The sequence below is a fragment of the Jaculus jaculus genome, chromosome 15 (assembly GCF_020740685.1).
Source record: "Jaculus jaculus isolate mJacJac1 chromosome 15, mJacJac1.mat.Y.cur, whole genome shotgun sequence".
NCBI classification, from domain to species: Eukaryota; Metazoa; Chordata; class Mammalia; order Rodentia; family Dipodidae; genus Jaculus; species Jaculus jaculus.
In genome coordinates this window covers 2,386,118-2,408,044 of record NC_059116.1, presented here as the reverse complement: position 1 = coordinate 2,408,044, position 21,927 = coordinate 2,386,118, and the positions used below count along the sequence as shown (strand labels likewise).

Below are 21,927 nucleotides of genomic sequence, written 5' to 3'. Positions count from 1 at the left end.
TAAAGTTTTTATTAGCATTTTCCATGATTATTAAAAAATTCCCTCCCTCCCCACCCCCACACTTTCCCCTTTGAAATTCCATTCTCCATCATATCCCCTCCCCATCACAATCATTGTACTTACATATATACAATATCAACCTATTAAGTACCCTCCTCCCTTCCTTTCTCTTCCCTTTATGTCTCCTTTTTAACTTACTGGCCTCTACTACTAAGTATTTTCATTCTCACACAGAAGCCCAGTCATCTGTAGCTAGTATCCACATATGATAGAGAACATGTGGCACTTGGCTTTCTGGGCCTGGGTTACCTCACTTAGTATAATCCCTTCCAGGTCCATCCATTTTTCTGCAAATTTCATAACTTCATTTTTCTTTACTGCTGAGTAGAACTCCATTGTATAAATGTGCCACATCTTCATTATCCACTCATCAGTTGAGGGACATACCTAATTTTTTTTAACCCAGAAGTTAAATGGGACTATGAATACCTTAAGACATCATGAAATCTTTGCCTGGACAAGGTGAAGATTCTGAATCCCTTACTTCTGACTAAAATCCTGACCTCTGATTTATCACATACCTGGCAGGTAATTTGTAAATGTAACTTTGCCCATTTTCAGTCCAAATGATGACTTTGTCAGCTGACACAAAGTCTCCCCCAGTCCACGTCTGTCCATTCTCACTAGGACCTGAGCACAACAGGGAATAGTCTCCCGCATCAAACACCTACGAGAAAAGAAATCCATAATCTCCTCCAGGTGGCAGTGATTTAAGTGAAACCAGTGATGTTTCAACTCCAACAAAACATTAAGGAAGCTTCTGGAAACCCAGATAACAAAGTTGGGACCTTAAGTTTGATACTGCAGATAAAGGCATCTTCTCAGTGAGACCCAGGGCACAGCCACCTCCAAAAGGCTCCAGCTGTGTGTGGCTTCCAAGGAATCAAGTGATGAGCTATAACAAGTGAGGGTGGGTACCCCCGTAGAGACAGGCTGTAACAAGTGAGGGTGGGTTCCCCCACAGAGACAGGCTGCAACAAGTGAGGGTGGGTGCCCCCATAGAGACAGGCTGTAACAAGTGAGGGTGGGTGCCTTTCCTACTCCATGGTCAGTGACTCCATGAAGTACAGCAAGTAACAACGAATCCCCCTGGCATGGTGACCACGACACCTGTTCTCCTCTACGTCTGTAACACTTCTAACCATAAACTCAAATAGCAAAGTATGTTGTTACTAAGACAGCGATCTTCTTTACCTTATTTCATCAGTGTTCTAAAATACTATGATAGAAGTTAACAGACTCCATCTTTAACACCACCAGATGCTATCATTTCACCAGCACCAAAAGCTACTGACGTGAAATGGCCTCCTGTACCTCTCATCTGACCCTAGGGATCCCGCAAGGACACAGACACTCAGATATTACTAACCTGCTTTACAGGCAAGGAAGCTGACCCAAGTAAGGACTACATCAGTGCCTCAAGTCGTATGTCTGACATGTGACAGAGTCAGATCTAAGGCCCTGGTCTTGGGCATCCCAGCAGGCTTGTTCTTTCTACCCCGTTCACTGTTTGAACAAAGTACTTAAGTTGGAAATTTTTTCCAAGCTGGATGAAAATTCATCAATCAGTAGTGGCCGGGTTAGCTGCTTGTATAAAGCCTTAAAATTAGAACAAACCCTAGCTGATTTTAACATGATTAACTATAGTATTTATCAGTGCACACAGCATTTGCACTGCAATAATAGCCTAGAAAATTCTAAGAATAATGCAGGCCTACTCTGTAATGCTATACTACCTATTAAGTCAAATTGTAACAGTGCAGAAGTTTAATATCACCTAATGCAGCATTAACTTCTGAATGGATAGAAAGTAAAGAAGTCTCGAGAAAACAAGCAAATAACCAATAAATAGATCAGGAAGTGGGGCATCCACATGGAATAAAAATAAGTTGGATCTAAGGCTTAATTTATGCAAATTAAATCCAGACTAGAAAAGCAGATCTAGGCCAGGTAAAGCTATATAAACGTTAAGGGAAAATGAGCAGCTTATTTTTTTAATCTTGGTTTTGAGTAAGCACATTCATTTTGATTTTATTAAGGTTTAGAGAGATTTCATTAGAAGAAGAGAAGGAAAGAAGATGGAATATAAGAGGTCCTGCTCATGAGAAGGCAGTTAAGGGGTAAAGCTCAAACCCCTTTGAAAACATGACACATTTTGGTTTCAGGAACCAAAAACCATATTTGACCATATCAAAAACTACCGAATTCTTTATGGCAATACACAACTTGGTTGGTTTTTGTTTGTTTTTTGGTTTTTCTGGCATCTCACTCTAGCCCAAGCTGACCTGGAACTGCGTAGTCTCAGGTGGACTTGAACTCATAGCAATCCTCCTTACCTCTTCCTTCCAAGTGGTGGGATTAAAGGCGTGAGCCACCATGCCCGGCTCTTGGTTCTGTTTTAAAATGCATTGCTCAAGCTGGAGAGATGGCTTAGCAGTGCTTGCCTGCAAAGCCGAAGGACCTCAATTCAATTCCCCAGGGCCCATGTAAGCCAGATGCACAAGATGGAGCATGTGTCTGGAGTTCGTTTGCAGTGGTTGGAGGCCCTGGCGTGCCCATTCTCTCTCTAAAATAAATATAATAAAATATAATTTGAAATGCATAGCCAGGCGTGGTGGCACATGCCTTTAATCCCAGCACTTGGGAGGCAGAGGTAGGAGGATTGTAGTAAATTTGAGGCCACCCTGAGACTCCATAGTGAATTACAGGTCAGCCTGGACCAGAGTGAGACCTTACCTCGAAAAACCAAAAAAAAAAAAAAAAAAAAAGAAAAGAAAGAAATGCATTGCTCTACTAATTAATGAAACTGCACCTTCCTATTCTATACTTACTGCTATCTGGCTTTTCCCTTTTGTGAAAGTTTTGTTCATTTTCTTACTGGGTTGTCTGTATTTTTCTTCTTCACTTGTAAGAAGTTCTTTCTTTAATAAAATATTCAACAGTTTATTCACTACATGCATATATTGTAACTATTTTCTCTAATTATGTGGGTTGTATGTTCCCTTATGTATGCAGTCTTAAAAAGGAAAACTAGCACTGGAGAGATTGCCTAGTGGTTAAGGTGCTTGCCTGCAAAGCCAAAGGACCCAGGTTTAATTTCCCAGAACCCCAGCATGTAAGCCAGATACATAAGGTGGCACATGCATCTGGAGTTTGTTTGCAGCGGTTAAAGACCCTGGCACACCATTCTCTTTCTCTCTGCCTCTTTCTCTCACTCACAAATAAATAAAATAAAATTTAAATTAAAAAAAGAAAAGAAAAGAAAAACTAGGGCTGGAGAAATGGCTTAACAGTTAAGGCACTTACCTGCGAAGCCTAAAGACCCATGTTCAACTCTCCAGATCCCATCTAGACCAGATGCACACAGTGATACAAGCTTGCGAGGCTACACATGCACACAAAGTGGCACATGCATCTGAAGTTTGCAGTCGGTGCAGGCTCTAACGTGCCAATTCTCTCTCTCACCCTCTCATATTAAAAAAAAAAAAAAAAGCCAATCTGTTGGACTTGCCAAAAAATGAAGGAAAAAAAAAAAAAAACACCTACACTGTTTCATAGTTATAAAATGTTTATGCCAAGGGACACATAAGAAACTGGCACAAGATAATGCCTCTGGGGAGAGAAAAGGAAATGCCAGGAGAAAGGGGAATGCAGAACGCACACAGGATCCTCTTGTTGTTGTTTTGTTTTTTGGTTTTGTTTTTATGATATTTTCAAATATAATTTTAGTTTATTTTTGTAGGAAATTCACATGAAGGGAACAACCAGTTGAGAGACCCCAAAAGCCACAGCAGTGAGGGTAAAGGACACTGAGTTTGTCCTTGGTTGGACTCCTGGAATGTGTTCTTTTGTTTTTGTGGTTATTTTCATTTATTATTATTATTTTATTATTAACAACTTCCATGATTGTAAACAATATCCCATGATAATGCCCTCCCTCCCCCCACTTTCCCCTTTAAAACTCCATTCTCCATCATATCTCCTCCCCCTCTCAATCAGTCTCTCTTATTTTGATGTCATCATCTTTTCCTCCTATTATGAGGGTCTTGTGTAGGTAGGGTCAGGCACTGTGAGGTCATGGATATCCAGCCCATTTTGTGTCTGGAGGAGCATGCTGTAAGAAGTCCTTTCCTTCCTTTGGCTCTTACATTCTTTCCGCCTCCTCTTCTGTAATGGACCCTGAGCCCACAGCTGGAAGTTCCCAAGTAATCAGAGAGTGAGAGCATGTTTTGTTTTTCGAGGTAGGGTTTCACTGTAGCCCAGGCTGACCTGGGAATCACTACAAAGTCTCAGGATGGCCTCGAACTCACAGTGATCCTCCTACCCTGCCTCCCAAGTGCTGGGACTAAAGGTGTACGCTACCAAGCCAGCCATGTATTGTTGTTTTTAGTACTACTAATCGCAGAGGGACCGTTTGGATTGCTGATTTGATTGAGAGACTGATTTGTGGCACTAGTGATAGACAGCGGGCCATGCTAGGCAAGCACCATTGCACCACGCCACCTCCCTAACCCTCTTGTCTGGAATATGGGGCTAATAAAATAAGGACAAGAGCTGGGTGTGGTGGTACATGCCATTAACCCTACCTCAAAAGACAAAAATAAATAAATAATAAATAAATAAATATAAATATAAAATTTGGACAATGTACAGCACACTCTGACTAAGCAGCTAGCTTTTCCTCTCCATTCTTCTTCTAAATAGTAGCAGTGGGAAAGACAAGGTTAAAATTCTGTCCCCTCTTCAGCCCTTTATGCTGGACCTACCCACACCTTGCCTGTCCCCTCTGCTGAGGAAACCCACATACTGCAGTCACAGTACTGCCACGACGTAGGCAGCAGCGGCGAGAGCAATGCTGCCCACAGACATCTGCACAACCGCATCCAGCTGTCTATCGGCTGAGCCGAGGCTGCCTCATCCACACCGCACAGAAAGCAATAACCCCATGTGGAGGCAGCCTCCTCCTCCAGCACTTGTAGGCTGGATTCATTGTGCATTCCTAGAGGACAGAATGTGGCAAAAGGGAGAGCTCCATTCCAAGAGTAGTAAGGTCTTAAGTACACCTCTTGCTCAACTATGGTGACAGAGGTAGGCTCCCAGGCTCACAGCTGCCCCATGAAGAGGGCAAGATGGCAACCACAGGATGTAACCACCAGCCAGAGACTAAAGGCCTGCCAGTGGCCATGTTGAGGAAACATGGAAAGAGATCCTCCAAAAGCTGAACTTGTGAGATTACAGACCCAGGGGAGACCTTGACTGCAGCACATGAAAGACTAATCCAGGAATGCCCAGCTAAACTAGGCCCAGGCTCCTTCCCACAAAACTGGGCAAGAATATATGGCTGTTATTTGAATAAGGACGTTCTAGGGCAATTTGTCCTGCAGGATCAAATGACTAACACTTCCCTTAAGAGAATGGTGAGGATTAAGAAACAATACACTATTAATACTTAACTGCTGAGAGATGGCTCAGCAGTTAAGGTACTTGCCTGCAATGCCTAAGAACCCATGTTTGACTCTCCAGATCTACATAAGCCAGTGACGCACGTGCACAAGGTCACACATGTGCACAAGATCACATATGCACACAAGGTGGCACATAAATCTGGAGAATCTGGAGTTCTACTGCAGTGGCTGGAGGCCCTGGCATGCCAATTCTCATTCTTTCCCTCTCTCATCAAAGAATTTTAAAAAATACATGGCAAGCTTTGAAAACATGCTAAGTACAGAACAAGCCCTCCAGACAGGCCGTTCTCCTATTACAGAGACAGTGAAGACATGCAACATGGGTCTAGGGAGATGCTCGGCAGTTAAAGGTGCCTGCTTACAAAGCCTAATTACAAAGCCTACTGACCCAGGTTCAGTCCTCCAGCCACCGATGTAAAGCAAGACAGGAATTCATTTGCAGCAGCAAAAGACCCTGGCACCCATACACACATATATGCTCACCAACACACACACACACACACATGCTCACCAAAACACACACACACAAAGAAACAAGACCCTGGCACCCATACACACATACATGCTCACCAACACACACACACACAGAGAAATACACTTCATTTAAAAAGGACAAGCACCAGCGTGGTGACACACATCTTTAATCCCAGCACTAAGGAGGCAGAGGTACAAAGATGGCTGTGAGTTCAAGGCCAGCCTGAGACTACATAGTGATATCCAGGTCAGCCTGGGCTAGACTGAGACCCTACCTCAAAGAAATAAATTAATAATAATAATAATAATAATAATAGTAATAGCAACAATCGCAACAATGACAAAAAGTATAAATAAAGAACAAAAATACACTCAATCATTTCATAAACTAAAACAAAACAAGCAACAACAAAATAGCTATGAAATAGCTATATACAGGCAAGTCCTAACTCCTCAAAAAATATCAAAACTGCCGGACGTGGTGGTGCACGCCTTTAATCCCAGCACTTGGGAGCAGAGGTAGGAGGAGCGCTGTGAATTCGAGGCTACCCTGAGACTACACAGTGAATTCCAGGTCGCCTGGGCTATAGCAAGACCCTACCTTGGAAAAAAAAAAAAAAAAATCAAAACTAGGCTGGAGAGACAGTTTAGCAGTTAAAGCACTTTCCTGCAAAGCCAAGGGACCCAGGTTTAATTCCCAAGGACCCACATAAGCCAGACGCACAAGGTGGTGCATACGGCTGGAGTTCATACGTAGCGGCCGAAGGCCCTGTCACTCCTATTCTACTCATCCCCATAAATAAAGTACTTTTTTAAAAAATCAAACCTGAAAAGAATTCCAAACAGCTAGAAGAATCTTGCACCAAGCACATCCTAAGGATTATCTCCGGAGGTCTGATAAACCAGTGTCTTGAAGGATAAAAACACAACCTCTTACTTTTCTATTCATCTTACCCTCCAATATTTGGAGCACACAACCAGAAGTGACCTTTGTGTGAATGCGCAGAAAGCGATGCTTTGGCAATTCTGGCAATAAATTGGTTTGGATTCCTCCTCAAATATTGGCTCGGTGTCCTGAGGAAAGAAAAACGTTTGTAATTTCAGGTACAAATAGCTATCAATTAATAGTAACACAATGACAAAGATATCAACAAACAATCCAGCATCACCTGATCTGGTCATCATTTTAACACCTTGGCTAAGAGCCAAGTAACAGAAAAGCAGTACAATGCACCCTAAGAAGAGCTGGACAGAATGCCTATAGAACAAAGCAACCCCAGATTTAAATCCTGATGCCAGTCCAGGTCTTCACTGGCAATGGCAGTTGGGGAAAGTATGCACTTATTCCAATAACTGAGGGTATATTACTTCAGTTAAAAAGAAAAAGAAAAAAAACGCCGGCATGGTAGCACATGCCTTTAATCCCAGCACTCAGGAGGCAGAGGTAGGAGGATCACCATGAGTTCAAGGCCACCCTCAGGCTACAGAGTGAATTCCAGGGCAGCCTGGGCTAAAACAAACAAGACCCTACCTCGGAAAACCAAAAAAAGAAACAAAACAACAACAAAAAAAAAAAACAGCCGGGCATGGTGTTACATGCCTTTAATCCCAGCACTTGGGAGGCAGAAGTAGGAGCATAGCCGAGAGTTCGAGGTCACCCTGAGACTACATAGTGAATTCCAGGTCAGCCTAGGCTAGAGTAAGACCCTACTTTGAAAAAAAATAAATCTGATCAATTACTAGTTTTTCTAAGTTTAATGGCTAAAATTTCCCTAGCTGAAAAGAATAGCACCAATATTGTCAAAAATATTGTTCTGCTCTTCTTAATTAGAAAGAAACAGAGTGAAAGAGGGGTAAGAAGGAAAGGAGAGATTTAGCCCATAGAACTGACAGGACGAAAACTGGCTTTATACTCTTTGGATCATGTCATGGTTAGAATATGAAACATCGCTGGGTGTGGTGCCGCACACCTTTAACCCCAGCATATGGGAGGCGGAGGTAGGAGGATCGCTGTGAGTTCAAGGCCAGCTTGAGACCACACAGTGAGTTCCAGATCAGTCTGGACCAGAGCAAGACCCTACCTCAATACAGAAACAGAAAGTACAGAAGATGAAATGTCTTCCACAAACACATGTGTTGAATGCTCAGTCCCCAATGTCTCACTACTGGCCCAGAATCAACAGAGCCAAGGAGTATGTACTAAGAGATCTAAACCATGAGCATGAAGCAAAAGGAAGCCCTTCCTCCCTGTGCATGTGGGTATTCTGTCACAGGGACACAGCAACTAACAGAAGTAGTTCCGTTTACTTGCTTTATTCCAGCAAGCTACCTCATAACTTTTCACTGCAGCATCTGAGGAAAGCCCCCTCTGGTGTCTCTGTACAGCATGTTCTGTGTGGCATGTCTCTTTACCCCATGTCCTTAATGGAGCAGATGTCTCCATCGAAAGCTACCTCGTAACTTTTCACGTCAGCATGTGAGGAAAGCCCCTCTGGCATCTCTTTACAGGATGCTCTGTACGGCATGTCTCTTTGCCCCATGTCCTTAATGGAACTGTCTCCATCAAAAGGAAAGACACACCACAACAGCACAGGAAGGATTTTTTCAATGATGTCCACACGATACTGAAATAAAAAAGCTTTTTCCTCCCTCTCAAGAAAAGAAAGGGATGGAACACATCATTGTTAAACTTTAGGTTAGGTAAGAAAAAAAAAAAAAAGACAGATCATTCCCAGTCTTATTTGTCTCACCTGCATGCCACTTATTTCAGAGGTAACAATCCACACCTTCAAGATGCCTGTAGCTGAAAGCGCTACCACAGTGTCCTCTAAAGCAAGAAGGGACAAAAGCCTGTTACAAACAGCATGCCTTCTTTCTAAACAGTAAGTCAGCTTGCTCTGATGAGCTTAGACAATGGCAGAAGAAACATGGTGCCCTAGTTCATGAAACAAACCAGATTATGAGGCATAGGTCAGTAAAAAAAAAAAACTATTTCTAGCCATTTGAATTCTTTTATTGCTAATCAGTAAGTTTTTACTAATTTCTATGCTACCAAAGAACTTTCAAACTTCACAACTTTCAGCTGGATGTAGTGGTGCATGCCTATAATCCCAGCACTTGCAAGGTAGACAGAGGATCAGGAGTTCAAGGTCATCTTTGATACATAATGAGATAAAGGCCAGCCTTAGGCTACATGAGACCTTGTTTCCAAAAATAAAAAAATAAAAAAATCACCATGGGATATATTTTATAATCATGGAAAATGTTAATAAAAATTTAAAAAAAAATCACAACTTTTAGCTATCTGCCATGGATGAACAGGATCACTTTATCTCCCCTTCCCATCTGCCTCACCTCCCATCCAAACACTTTATTACTCTTTTATATCCTCCACAGATTTCTCCACACAAGAGAAAATCATGTCTGGTGTTGTGATACATACATACACATACATTTATATTTGTGGGGGTTTATCCACAGTGCCTGGCTCCTAACTACTACTCCAGAGTTAGGCCATGAAAACTAGGATTTGTCTTCCTCAAAGCATGTAATAGCCATAAAGCAATTCTCTGACCTATGTTATCTGGTAGACAATCATTAAAGCCATATTTCATTAAGGGCCCAGCTCCACAGAAACAGGTTTCCAAAGTCTCTGGACAGCGGAACACATGGCTCACCCAGAGAGAGGACGGGAGCACTGCACCCACCCAGCTAATCCTGCGCATGTCTTCGGTGCTGTCCTTCACAAGAACCCGCAAACACAAGCGTTTCCTATGTTCTGTGAGTCGCCCAAACAAATCACTAAACCTGAAGAGGGTGTAGAGCTGTCAGCTGGACACACAGACAAACAAACTGGACTTGTGAGAGGTATCAAAATTGAGGGCTGGGGCTGGAGAGATGGCTTAGTGGTTAAGGCGCTTGCCTGCAAAGCCAAAGGACCCAAGCTTGATTCCCCAGGACCCAAATAAGCCCGATGAACAAGGTGGCACATGCATCTGGAGTTCATTTGCAATGGCTGCATGCCCTGGCACACCCATTCTGTCTCTCTCTCTCTCCTCTTCTCTCTCTCTGCCTCTTTCTCTCTCTCTCAAATAAATAAAAATGAAGTATTTTTTTTAAAAATTGAGGTCAGGGCTGGAGAGACAGCTTAGCAGTTAAGGTGTTTACCTGCAAAACCAACGGATCCCAGTTCAATTCTCCAGGACCCACATAAACCAGATACACAAGGGGGCACATGTATCTGGAGTTCATTTGCAGTGGCTGGAGGCCCTGGAGTGTCCATTCTCTTCCTCTCCCATTCTCTCTCAAATAAATAAATAAAAATATACATATTGAGGGCAGGGGACAGACTTAGGGACACAGTCTTCATTCTGCGGGATGTGCCACAATGTTGAGGGAGACAGTGTCAAAGCTGAATTGAACTAGAGGACACCAAGCTGGAGGCTGCAGCAGACCTGACTGGGTGCTGGTCGGAAGTCCATATACCTGCTGAGGTCACAGAGTTCTGTGGTGATGGTGGAGGGTAAGGGAAGAAGTGCAGGGAAAGAGTGCTGAACCTCAGGTCGTATGCTTCAGGTCAGGCACCAGTTACGGCACCATGGTAATAGTAAACTTTGAGAGGACGAGGCTTCAGGATTAGGAGGGCATGTTTTAAAATCAAAATCACATTTCTCTTTACTGATTACCCAGTGAACTGGGAAAAACTTAATGAACCTATCCAATCTCATGTTCTCATCGATAAATAAATACAAATGAATAACAGTACTTCCCTGATGGGTAGTTGCAGGAATCTAATAAATACCACAGGTGTAAGGCAAATCCTGAGGTATACCAAGTCCTCAATAGTGATTAACTATAACTGTTTTTGCTTTTAAGGAAAACTCATCACACTGCAGGGTGTGGTGGTGCACAACTTTAGCTCCAGCACTTGGGAGGCATAAACAGGAGGATCGTTATGAGTTCAAGGCCAGCCTGAGACTACATAGTGAATTCCAGGTCAGCCTGGGCTATAGCAAGACCCTACCTAAAAAATAATAATAATATTAATAATCATAATGGAGCCGGGCGTGGCGGTGCACGCCTTTAATCCCAGCACTCGGGAGGCAGAGGTAGGAGGATCACCTTGAGTTCAAGGCCACCCTGAGACTACACAGTGAATGCCAGGTCAGCCTGAGCTAGAGTGAGACCCTACCTTGAAAAACCAAAAAATAAATAAATGAATAAATAAATAATAATGATCATTTTTCTTAGTGAGATTGGAAAGAGGGCCTTGAGTGCAGGCAGGCCTTAAACTTGTAATCCTCTTGCCTCAGCATTCCCCATGCTCAGAATATAGCTGAGTACTAGCACACATAGCTAAGATGGTTCTTTTCCTTTTCCTTTTCCTTTTCCTTTTCCTTTTCCTTTCCTTAAAGAAAGCATTAAGATGGGCATGGTGGCACAAGTCTTTAATCCCAGCACTTGGGAGGCAGAGGTAGGAGGATTGCTGAGAGTTTGAGGCCACCCTAAGACTACATAGTGAATTCCAGGTCAGCCTGGACCACAGTGAGACCCTACCTCAAAAAACCAAAATAATAATAATAATAAAGAAAGAAAGCATTAATTCTAGCTAAGAGCAGAGTGATCATACTAACACTGACTTGCGCCACTGGTGGAACGACAGGGAGGGATCGCATTCCCCGGTGACTCTCAAGCTTACAGCAGTAGAGCTCTTCTAGGTGTCATCAAACCTCTGTGAAGATGCCACATTACAGCCACTCCCAGGTACACTGATGACAGAAGCCTGCTGTGTCAGTGCCGGTCCTCAGAAGACCCAAGGGAAGGCAGCCATGGGATGTCCCCTGCCCTGTATGCTCTCTTCCAAACCATTTTCAAGTATGTCACTCAAAGGAAGCTGACACCTTAGTCCCTTCAAAGTCCCTCATCAGACTGCTTATCATCCTCAGTAGGAACCAGTGAGATCACTGGCTGTTTTTGTAGATAGTTTGTTGGTTGGTTGGTTTGCTTGTTTTTTGGGTTTTCTAGGTAGGTTTCTCTCTCTAGCTCAGGCTGACCTGGAATTCACTCAGTAGTCTCAGGGTGGCCTCAAACTCTCTCCACAATCCTCCTACCTCTGTCTCCCAAGGGCTGGGATTAAAGGCTTGTGCCACCATGCCCAGCCAAAGTTTTTTTTTTTTTTTTTTTTGGTTTTCAGAGGTAGGGTCTCACTGTAGCCCAGGCTGACCTGGAATTCACTATGGAGTCTCAGGGTGGCCTCAATCTCACAGTGATCCTCCTACCTCTGCCTCCCAAGTGCTGGGATTAAAGGCGTGCGCCACCACGCCCGGCCTCCAGCCAAAGTTTTATTAGAACACACCTAGATCTTCTGTTTATGTATTATCTATGGCCTCCCCTGGCTACAACCACAGAGTTAATGAGCAGAAACACAAAGACTGGCCTGCAGAGTCTAAAATATTTAGTATTCAGAGCTGCCAACCTAGATCTATGATCAAGCTCCAGCTGATACCTAAATCCTTTCCTGACCTGATCCTTGCCTCATAACCTATCCCTACTCCATTATACTTCCTGCTCCAGAGGTCAGGACAACCTGGAGCTTCGCACACAAGTCTGGACTATTCTGGACAGGCTATTCGTTCTGCCACCGCATCCCACTCCCATTCCACTGAACTTCTCCAACCTTAGAGCAGACTCATATGACCTGAGCAGCCCCTTCACTGCCGCCCTTGCCTAGTCACACTCTATAGGCCCAGCTGTCACTTGCGCATACAGCCTTCTCCCATGCTACAATGGAGTCCTTTTAGTACTTAGATTCCTTACACTTCGTTCGATACTTGCTGAGTATCTACAGGCTTACACTCAAGGTTAGGACATAAGAAACAGAAGCTGGGCTGGAGAGATGGCTTAGCGGTTAAGCGCTTGCCTGTGAAGCCTAAGGACCCCGGTTCGAGGCTCGGTTCCCCAGGTCCCACGTTAGCCAGATGCACAAGGGGGCGCATGCGTCTGGAGTTCGTTTGCAGAGGCTGGAAGCCCTGGAGCGCCCATTCTCTCTCTCTCCCTCTCTCTGTCTTTCTATCTGTGTCTGTCGCTCTCAAATAAATAAATAAATAAAATTTTTTTAAATTAAAAAAAAAAAAAGAGAAACAGAAGCTGCGTACACCTGACAGCAGACCACAGTGTTAACATAACAATTGTGGGCCCAGGTAGCCATCAGTGTATGTTCTTATGCAAAGATTCCACTACCTACCCCAAGCCTCGCAAGCCCCTCAACTGCAGAGGAATAACAGCGCCTGCCTCACAGCAACTGTGAAAGTGGATCATGCTGTCAGGGTTTATCTGGAAGGTGCTGGTGATGGGAGCTGCAAGTCAACTTCTACAGAAAAGCACATAGCCTTGAAGCTAACTGGAAGAAAAAGCACTCCTTAAAAGTCTTAACAACTACAGGGCGTGGGGTCGCACGCCTGTAATCCCAGCACTTGGGAGGCAGAGGTAGGAACACCACGAGTTCGAGGTCACCCTGAGACCCCATAGTGAATTCCAAATCAGCCTGGGCTAGAGTGAGACCCTACTTCAAACCACCCTCCCCCAAAAGACAGAAATGGAGAAAAGAGGGTAGATGCTACACATCACTAGCCAGGCAGTAACAAAAACATTCAATTGTGTCTCCTCCTCCTTTTCTCTTGGCAAAAGAGAACCAGGCTCTAGAAAAGCCACATTGAAGCTGCAGCTCTTCCTTACTCCCACGCCCTGGGGCTTCAGGACAGAAAGTGCCACAAAGGCTAAGTGCCCAAGGCTCACACCCATTCCAGGGAAGGAGAGGAACTTGCACTCCAGGTATTTCTCAGCCAACACCTCTTTGAGAAGGAGGAGACACCACAAATCACTGCAGCTGATATTTCCTCAACAGAAGGACATAACCAAATTGATTCATTTTGATAAACTATAGAACTTCACAACCAATGAAATATGCCATGCTGTGTGGCACACACTGACCTTGTGTCCGGTGGGATCGGATGATACTCATGGAGCTGATCCAGTCCGGCGATATCTTTGATACTAAGGAGTATAACACCTCAAGGCTGGTAGCATCCACAACGAGAATTTCAGGGTAGTGGCCATGGCATAAAAGCCTGCCTTCCCGCTGGTTGCCAACAGAGAACTGGTAGAACTAAATTCATGTGAAGAGGGAAAGGTTGTAAATGTATCCTTTAGTTAGCTGTTAGACTAACACACATTCATTAAACTTATTATAATATTCTCCCAAATATTAAATTCTTCCAGTACTATTTTCAGATAGTTAGTCCATGGTACATGGTAGAGATATGTAGTGCAAATATATATATTATATTAACTTTTAACTTTCTTAAATATCTAACAAATTATCCTTTTCCTAATATCACATACTAACTTTTGATTTTTTTTATTTTAGTTTATTTATTTATTTATTATAAGAGAGAAAAAGAGGTAGACAGAGAAAGTGAATGAGCACACTAGGGCCTCCAGCCACTGCAAACAAATTCCAGACACATGCGCTACCTTTTGCACCTGGCTTATGTGGGTACTGAAGAATCAAACCTGGGTCCTTGGGCTTCACAGGCAAGTGCCTTAACCACTAAGCCATCTCTCCAGGCCCACTTTTGAAGTATTATGGGGCAAAATTACTGACAATAATTTATTTATTTACTAAAGAGAGGGGGAACACACATATAGAGAGAGAATGGGCAAGCCAGGCCCTCTAGCCACTGTAAATGAACTCCAGATGCATGCCCCACTAGCATCTGGCTTACGTGGGTACAGGGAAATCGAACCTGGGTCCTTGGGCTTCACAAGCAAGTACCTTAACCATTAAGCCATCTCTCTAGCCCCCCCAAAATTCTTTTTACCCCATATCTAATATCTAAACAGAACTTCTGAATTCATTAAATACCTGACTACAATTAACTTCATAGATAAACCAAAAGTTAAGCTCATGTGCATCACAAAACAAACATGAACCCCATATGGGTGGGAGCAGGCACGTGCGGTCTGGGAGTAAAGACAACTACCGCTCATGCACACTGTCATCAGAAGGCCATCCTGAGCAGGCCGCAGAGCTCATGCACGCTGTCATCAGAAGGCCATCCTGAGCAGGCGGCAGAGGGAACCAAAGCAAGACCAACAGGCCTCAGAGCAGGGTTCCGAGGGTTTGTAGAGAGCCATCTCCAGAGCACCCCAGGAATCACCCGAAGTCCCATCAGGCCAAGCATGGAGGGTGGTGCTGTCACTGTGAGATGTGGGGTCCAACTTGTCCCCACATCACTCAATTCAATTCTTAGAGCTTAACATGGTACGTGGAAGGAAGCATGTTTTTTCTTAATTATGAAGTAATTATACAAGGAGAACAACTCTTTATACATAAAACACTGATCATAGGATACATCTAAGTATGTATAAAGGTTAATTAAAACTCTAAGGGTAGGGGAGCAGGCTTGTAACATGCATACATCACAGTGGGATACCTCTAGACCTCAGAAGGTTGATCAAAAAAAATCACTCATGGGGAGGGGATATGATGGAGAATTGAGTTTCAAAGGGGAAAGTGGGGGGAGGGAAGGTATTACCATGGGATTTTTTTTTGTAATCATGGAAGTTGTAAATAAAAATTTCAAAAAAAAAATCATTCAAAATGAATGGGGAGATGGCTCACTGGTTAAAGATACTTGCTTACAAAACCTGCCTGCCCAGGTTCAGTTCCCCAGGATCCACATAAAGCCAGGTGCACGAAGTGGCGCCTGCTTCTGGAATCTGTTCGCAGCAGCTGGAGGCTCTGGTGCACCTGTACTCCCTCCTCTCTCATACCAGAAACTATAAACTCCTTGCAACACCCTACCTATGGTACAGGAAATGGTCACTCTTCCAAAGAGTAGAATGTCTGCTCTTTAAAGGAGTGCAAAGATAACCACAAAAGCAACAAGAGCACCAGGATCCAGGGTGGTCAGTGAGTACTGACCAGTAGCACTGGCAGGAAAGGGCTGGGCTCTTCAGAACCTCTGCCCTCACCAAGTAGGTAAAGCTCTGCTGCTGCCTGCACAGCAGGGACCCCTGCTTGGGAGAGCTCTGCAGCCTCAGGGCCTGGTCCCTGCATGGGGCTACTGGGAAACAATGGAACCTTTAAGAAGTGGGCTCTACTGGGAAGTTGGGCCATTCTGGAACTCCCCAAAGAGCGCTGTGGCATGGCAAGCGCTTCTTCCTCTTTTCCATTACCCAGGAAGTAAGCAAATTGTTTACAGCACAGTTCCTACCCCAGCCATCTGGTACCCATCAACGCCTAAAAGCAACCTGCTCATGGGCTGAGCCTTCTAGCAACAGTAAACCAGAATGACCCTTTCATCTTCAGAAGTGGGTGACCCCAGGAACTTACAGCGGAAAGCTGACTGATACAAGCCTTCACATGGGGAACCATAATAGTCGCAGACCAGAGGCAGCAGTGGTGGCCTACCCTATACCCTTCCCGATAAGTCTCCTTGGCTTTACGACCCTTCCCAAGGAGACCAAGGAGACCATCTTCTGAGAAATACTTTTGCAACAATTCTGACCTTGTATCACTTTGCAACCATTTCTTACATAAGAATACAGGCCCAATGTTTCAAAGCATGTTTAAGTGAACACATCTACTAACTGATGGCACAGTCAAGGAAATAGATACTAACCTGTATGCCAGTATGTGTACAGGCTAATTTTGTAAATTCAATACATCTGCCATCACTCACATCCCAGAGACACATCTCTCTAGAAAACAAAATAACAGCTCACTTTGAATCTTATTTGTAAAAGCACTGTTCATTCTTGTTAGTGGTTTTAAATTAACCTTCCAGCAGGGCGTGGTGGTGCTTGAATGCCAGCACTTGGGAGGCAGAGGTGACCACCGTGAGTTCAAGGCCACCCTAAGACTACCTAGTGAATTCCAGGTCAGCCTGGGCTAGAGTGAGACCCTACCTTGAAAAATAATAAATAAATGAATAAAATTAATCTTCTACTGAAATTACTAACTGCAAAAGAAAATAGCCTATATTCTTTCATTGCTATTGGGCAAAAATTTTTTGTCCTCTCATTCACCATTCTAACCCACTTCTAACCTATCTACACCCTTTCTGTGCTAGGAATGTGCCTCTTGAATCCAATATTATGACTTTATTCTGAGAAACAAACTTCTTTTAGACAAAGGAAGAATCAATGTTGTGTCTTTGGTCTGAGATACAAGCTTCTTTAGACATGGCAGAACCAATGTTTTGTCCTTAGTCTGAGACACAAGCTTCTTTTAAACAAAGGAAAAAGACACTCCAGAAGAAAAAAAGAAAATTCTCCTTAGGTACTAATACACTAGTGTCAGATATAAAGTGGAAAGTACAGGGCTGGAGAAATGGCTTAGTGGTTAAGGTGCTTGCCTGCAAAGCCAAAGGACTTTGGTTCAATTCCCCAGGACCCATGTGAGCCAGATGCACAAGGTAGCACATACATATGGAGTTCATTTGCAGTGGCTGGAAGCCCTGGTGTGTCCATTCTCCTTCTCTCTCTTTCTCTCTCCCCCTCTCAAATAAATAAATAAATAAAAATTTTAAGAAAGTGGAAAATACAAACACCACATGGTGACCTACAAATATGTACAATTTTTAAGAGACAAATAATACATATTTTGAATGTAAGGATTTAGTAAAACATGTGTATGAGAAAGAGAGAGCAAAACCTGACCTGAATACTCACCCACTTGCAGATGCACTCACAATATACTGCTTGTCAGTGGAGGCGCAGGCTCTGGAGAGACAAGTGATTGAAGCAGTGTGGCCAAACAGCAGTGCTCGAGGATTGATCTAGAAAGGCAAAACATGCTAGAGTAAGTATCAAGTCAGAAACTAACCTTTCAAAGCCGGGCGTGGTGGTGCATACCTTTAATCCCAGCACTTGGGAGGCAGAGGTAGGAGGATCGCCATGAGTTCAAGGTCACCCTGAAACTACAGAGTGAATTCCAGGTCAGCCTGAGATAGAGTAAGACCCTACCTTGAAAACCCCTCCTCCAAAAAAAAAAAAAAGCTAACCTTTCTTTTAGTGATCACACAAAATATTCAGTGTAAACATACAGACACAGATCTGAAAAAAAGTGCTAAGAACATGCTGGAGTCATGGCACATGCCTTTAATTAAAGCACTAAAAACTAAAACCAGCCAAATAATGGTGTGACCGTCAATCCACTTAACACTAGTCACCAACACACAGTTCTGGGGTCAGTGGAGCAGTAAGAAGAGCCATTACTTGGGGTTGGGGATATGGCTTAGCGATTAAGGCGTTTGCCTGCGAAACCTAAGGACCCCAGTTCAATTCCTCAAGACCCACATAAGCCAGATGCACAAAGAGGCACATACATCTGGAGTTCGTTTACAGTGGCTGGAGGCCCTGCCTCTTCCTCTCCCTCCATCCCTCCCTCTCTCTCTCGTAAATAAATATACAAAAATATTTTTTTAAAAAGAGCCACTACTTGACTAAAATCATACTCAGAGAAATAGCCATTATTCTAACCATGATACTCTTAAGAGGCATCTCTTAAATATATTAGAAAACAAGATTATGAATTGTAATTAATGTGTAAGACACAGTAAAAAGTAACCTAGCCTCATTTAATTTTATATGGTACCATTATTATTATTATTATTATTATTATTATTATTATTATTATTTGGTTTTTTGAGGTAGGGTCTCACTCTAGTCCAGGCTGACCTGAAATTCACTACGTAGTCTCAGGGTGGTGTCGAACTCAAAGAAATCCTCCTACTTCTGCCTCCCAAGTGCTGGGATTAAAGGCGTGCACCACCACGCCCAGATGGTACCATTATTAATCTTAAAGCACTTTTACAAATCTCTAGACTCACATCTGTAAACACAGAAGAGTAGACAGGTAACTTTCCAGGTTCTAGCATCAATGTTACCTGTCAGTAAAAGTCATCTTCACAGACCACTAACTTAAAGGCCTGTGCCCAGCCGACAGGGCGGCTCACTAACACTACTGTAAAATGGTCAGCCACCAACAGCCACACTTTTTACCCAGGATCACACGCTATGAGATTAGCTTCACTGCATCTGGACCTTCAGGAACTTCAGAATGCATTTTGTTTTTAGTGTGAGTAGCATGTGATGCACATGTGCAAATACTCTATCTGCCGTCTATCAACTTTAGTCAAACTTTCTCTGAGCCGGGCATGGTGGCACACACCTGTAATCACAGCTCTTGGGAGGCAGAGGCAAGAGGATTACCGTGAGTTTGAGGCCACCCTGAGGCTACATAGTGAATTCCAGGTCAGCCTGGGCTACAGCGAGACCCTGCCTTGAAGAAAAAAAAAACATAGCATGTGTATTGTGAGCCTGAGTATTATTCTAGGAATGTGTGACTTTCTGGTAAGTAGTCGTGTATATTAAAATATACATCAGACATTGCAATACTCACTTCTAGTTCCACTGAAATATCCCAGAGACATATCTGTCCATCATGGCAGCCTGTCACAATCGTGGCCCCATCATCTGTTAGAAGCACTGAGGAGATGCAGTGGGTTGGAGCTTTGCGTCCCCAAAGAACAATGGGGAGAACAAGGCTGTTTCCTGCCATTGTGTTTTCCAACCTGCGGGTGTGGTAAGAATGATGTCAGATATATTCTCCTCAAAAACATACTGTTCATCTTTATTAGGAAGTTAACTTGTACAGCTTGAAAATAAGCAAATTTTAGCCATTTAAATACATGTTATTCTCAAAAAAAAAAAGACTAATTTGAACTTCCGGATTCCCTGCTCCAGAAGGTGCATGCACAGAAATCTGTTTTTTCTTTTTCAGAACACAGAGAGACCAGAGGATATAACCCACCCCTTGTATCTCAGTCAAGGCCCAAACAAAGCCACAGAGGACTTGGGGAGATTGGGGAGATGAGCAAGAGTGCTATTTCCATGGTGAGTCTAACAATCGGCACCAGGGTGAAGGAGACACACTGAGGACATTCAAAACGTACCAAAGCAGGGGCTGGAGAGATGGCTTAGCAGTTAAGGCATTTGCCTGCAAAGCCAAAGGACCTCGGCTCCTAAGAGGTCATCCCTGAAGTAGAGTTAATGCATCTACCAAGGCTCAGAGAATTTCACTGAAGAGGAGGCAAAAAGACTACAAGAGCCAAAGGTCAGGATGTCATGGCCAGAGGCATTGCCTCCCTCCAATAACTGACCTCTGCTCCCACAATGCATAGCCCACAACCCCATGGGGAATACCTACAACCCCACTGAGGAGGGTCCCCAGCTGAATGGGGGCAGGGAAGAGGGAAAAGAGTGTACCAACATATGATGTAGCCATACAACGTATGTTCTTAATTTTTAAAACTACAGGCTGGGGCTGGAGAGATGACTTAGTAGTTAAAGTGTTTGCCTATGAAGCCAAAGGACATAGGTTCAATTCCCCAGGACCCACATAAGCCAGATGCACAGGGGCACATGCATCTGGAGTTCATTTGCAGGAACTAAAGGCCATGGCATGCCCATATTCTCTGGGTCTGTCTCTCTTCTATCTCTGTCTCTGCTTGCAAATAAATTAACTAAATTTAAAAAAAAAAAATGGGGGCTGGAGAGAGAGCACAGGGGTTAAAGTGCTTGCCTGCAAAGTCAAAGGACCCAGTTTCAATTCCCCAGGCCCATGTCAGCCAGATTAATGCTCAAGGTGGCGCACGTGTCTGGAGTTTGTTTGCAGTAGCTGGATGCCCATTCTCTCTCCCCCCACTTCTCTACCTGCATCTTTCCTCCCTCCCTCTCTAATAAATAAATAAAATAAATATATTTTTAAATGACTAATTTATCACACCTACTCCCATATTCAGATGTTTGCGCAATTAGATGCAGACATTTACCAGAAACATTCAGAACATTTAAATTTACTAACAAAAAGTCAGTAATCTGGCTGTGCGTCCTAGCACACGCCTTTAATCCCAGCATGCAGGAGGCAGAGGATCGCAGTGAGTTCAAGGCCACCCTGAAACTACATAGTGAATTCCAGGTCACCCTGGGCTAGAGCGAGACACTACCTCAGAAGACCAAAAATAAAAAAGGGGGAGAAGGGGAGAAAAAAAAAGCAAACAAAAGAAAAATCAGTAATCTAAGCTTACATGGACTTATCACTGAACAGTTTATAAAGCACTTGCATGTATGCTACTTCCTTTGCCATCTCAAAAGTCTTTGCAGGTGGGCAGGGCAGAAATCCAAACACAAGTGTTATCTGCTCTGATGCTCAGAAGTAGCAAATCACAGTGCTCGAACCCATGCCCTGCTCAGTGGTCTCACGTCATCTGCTCCACAAGGAAGGTGGTCCAGTACGCATAGATGGCACCACCACCACCTGGCAGAGTGACGTAACTTCCCGAGTTCCGGTAATAAAGCCAGACACTGTATGTGTAAATATAAACGCAATCCCCACTATTCCTCACAGGTCACAAGCGAGTACTAGGGCACGCCCTTTCACAAAGACACCGACAGGGTGAAGGGACAAGGCAGCGAGCCCAAATCTGAATTTGGGCAGCCCTCCCAACTGTAGAATCTATGGTCTTTCTTTCTATGCCACTGAGGACACAGAAAAGTCCCAAATCTCAACAAGTCTCCAAATCAGTAAGAGCAATGCCCCTCAAAACTAAAGTCTATTTAACAGTGTGCTAAATATTAAACAAATCTGCTTAGTAAAAAACCCATTTAACCACATTTACTCCAAATTCATGTTTAAAGGTCAGGAATGTCCTTTGTTGTTAAGTACTAAAACTTAAGGGGGAAAAATTGTTTTTAGTCAGAAAGGAATTGAAGCAGGGTCTCATTCTAGCCCAGGCTAACCTGGAGCTCTCTGTAGCACAGGCTTGCTTTGAACTCGTGGTAATCCTCCTACCTCAGCCTC

At 43.6% G+C, this 21,927-nt stretch overlaps 1 protein-coding gene across 5 annotated transcripts in view; it reads right to left on the bottom strand.

The window, feature by feature from the left end:
- Positions 1-21,927, bottom strand: part of Wdr7 (WD repeat domain 7) — a 314,228-nt gene that overhangs the window by 279,324 nt on the left and 12,977 nt on the right. For all 5 annotated transcript variants that reach the window (XM_004654764.2, XM_045134797.1, XM_045134798.1 and 2 more), the window contains 7 exons: positions 19,468-19,639; positions 17,736-17,842; positions 16,685-16,763; positions 13,989-14,163; positions 8,750-8,826; positions 6,954-7,073; positions 582-727 (listed from right to left, as the gene is read on the bottom strand). In XM_004654764.2, coding sequence (XP_004654821.2) covers positions 582-727; positions 6,954-7,073; positions 8,750-8,826; positions 13,989-14,163; positions 16,685-16,763; positions 17,736-17,842; positions 19,468-19,626 — 863 coding nt within the window. In that variant the 5' untranslated portion in view covers positions 19,627-19,639. The remainder of the gene's footprint in view (positions 1-581; positions 728-6,953; positions 7,074-8,749; positions 8,827-13,988; positions 14,164-16,684; positions 16,764-17,735; positions 17,843-19,467; positions 19,640-21,927) is intronic.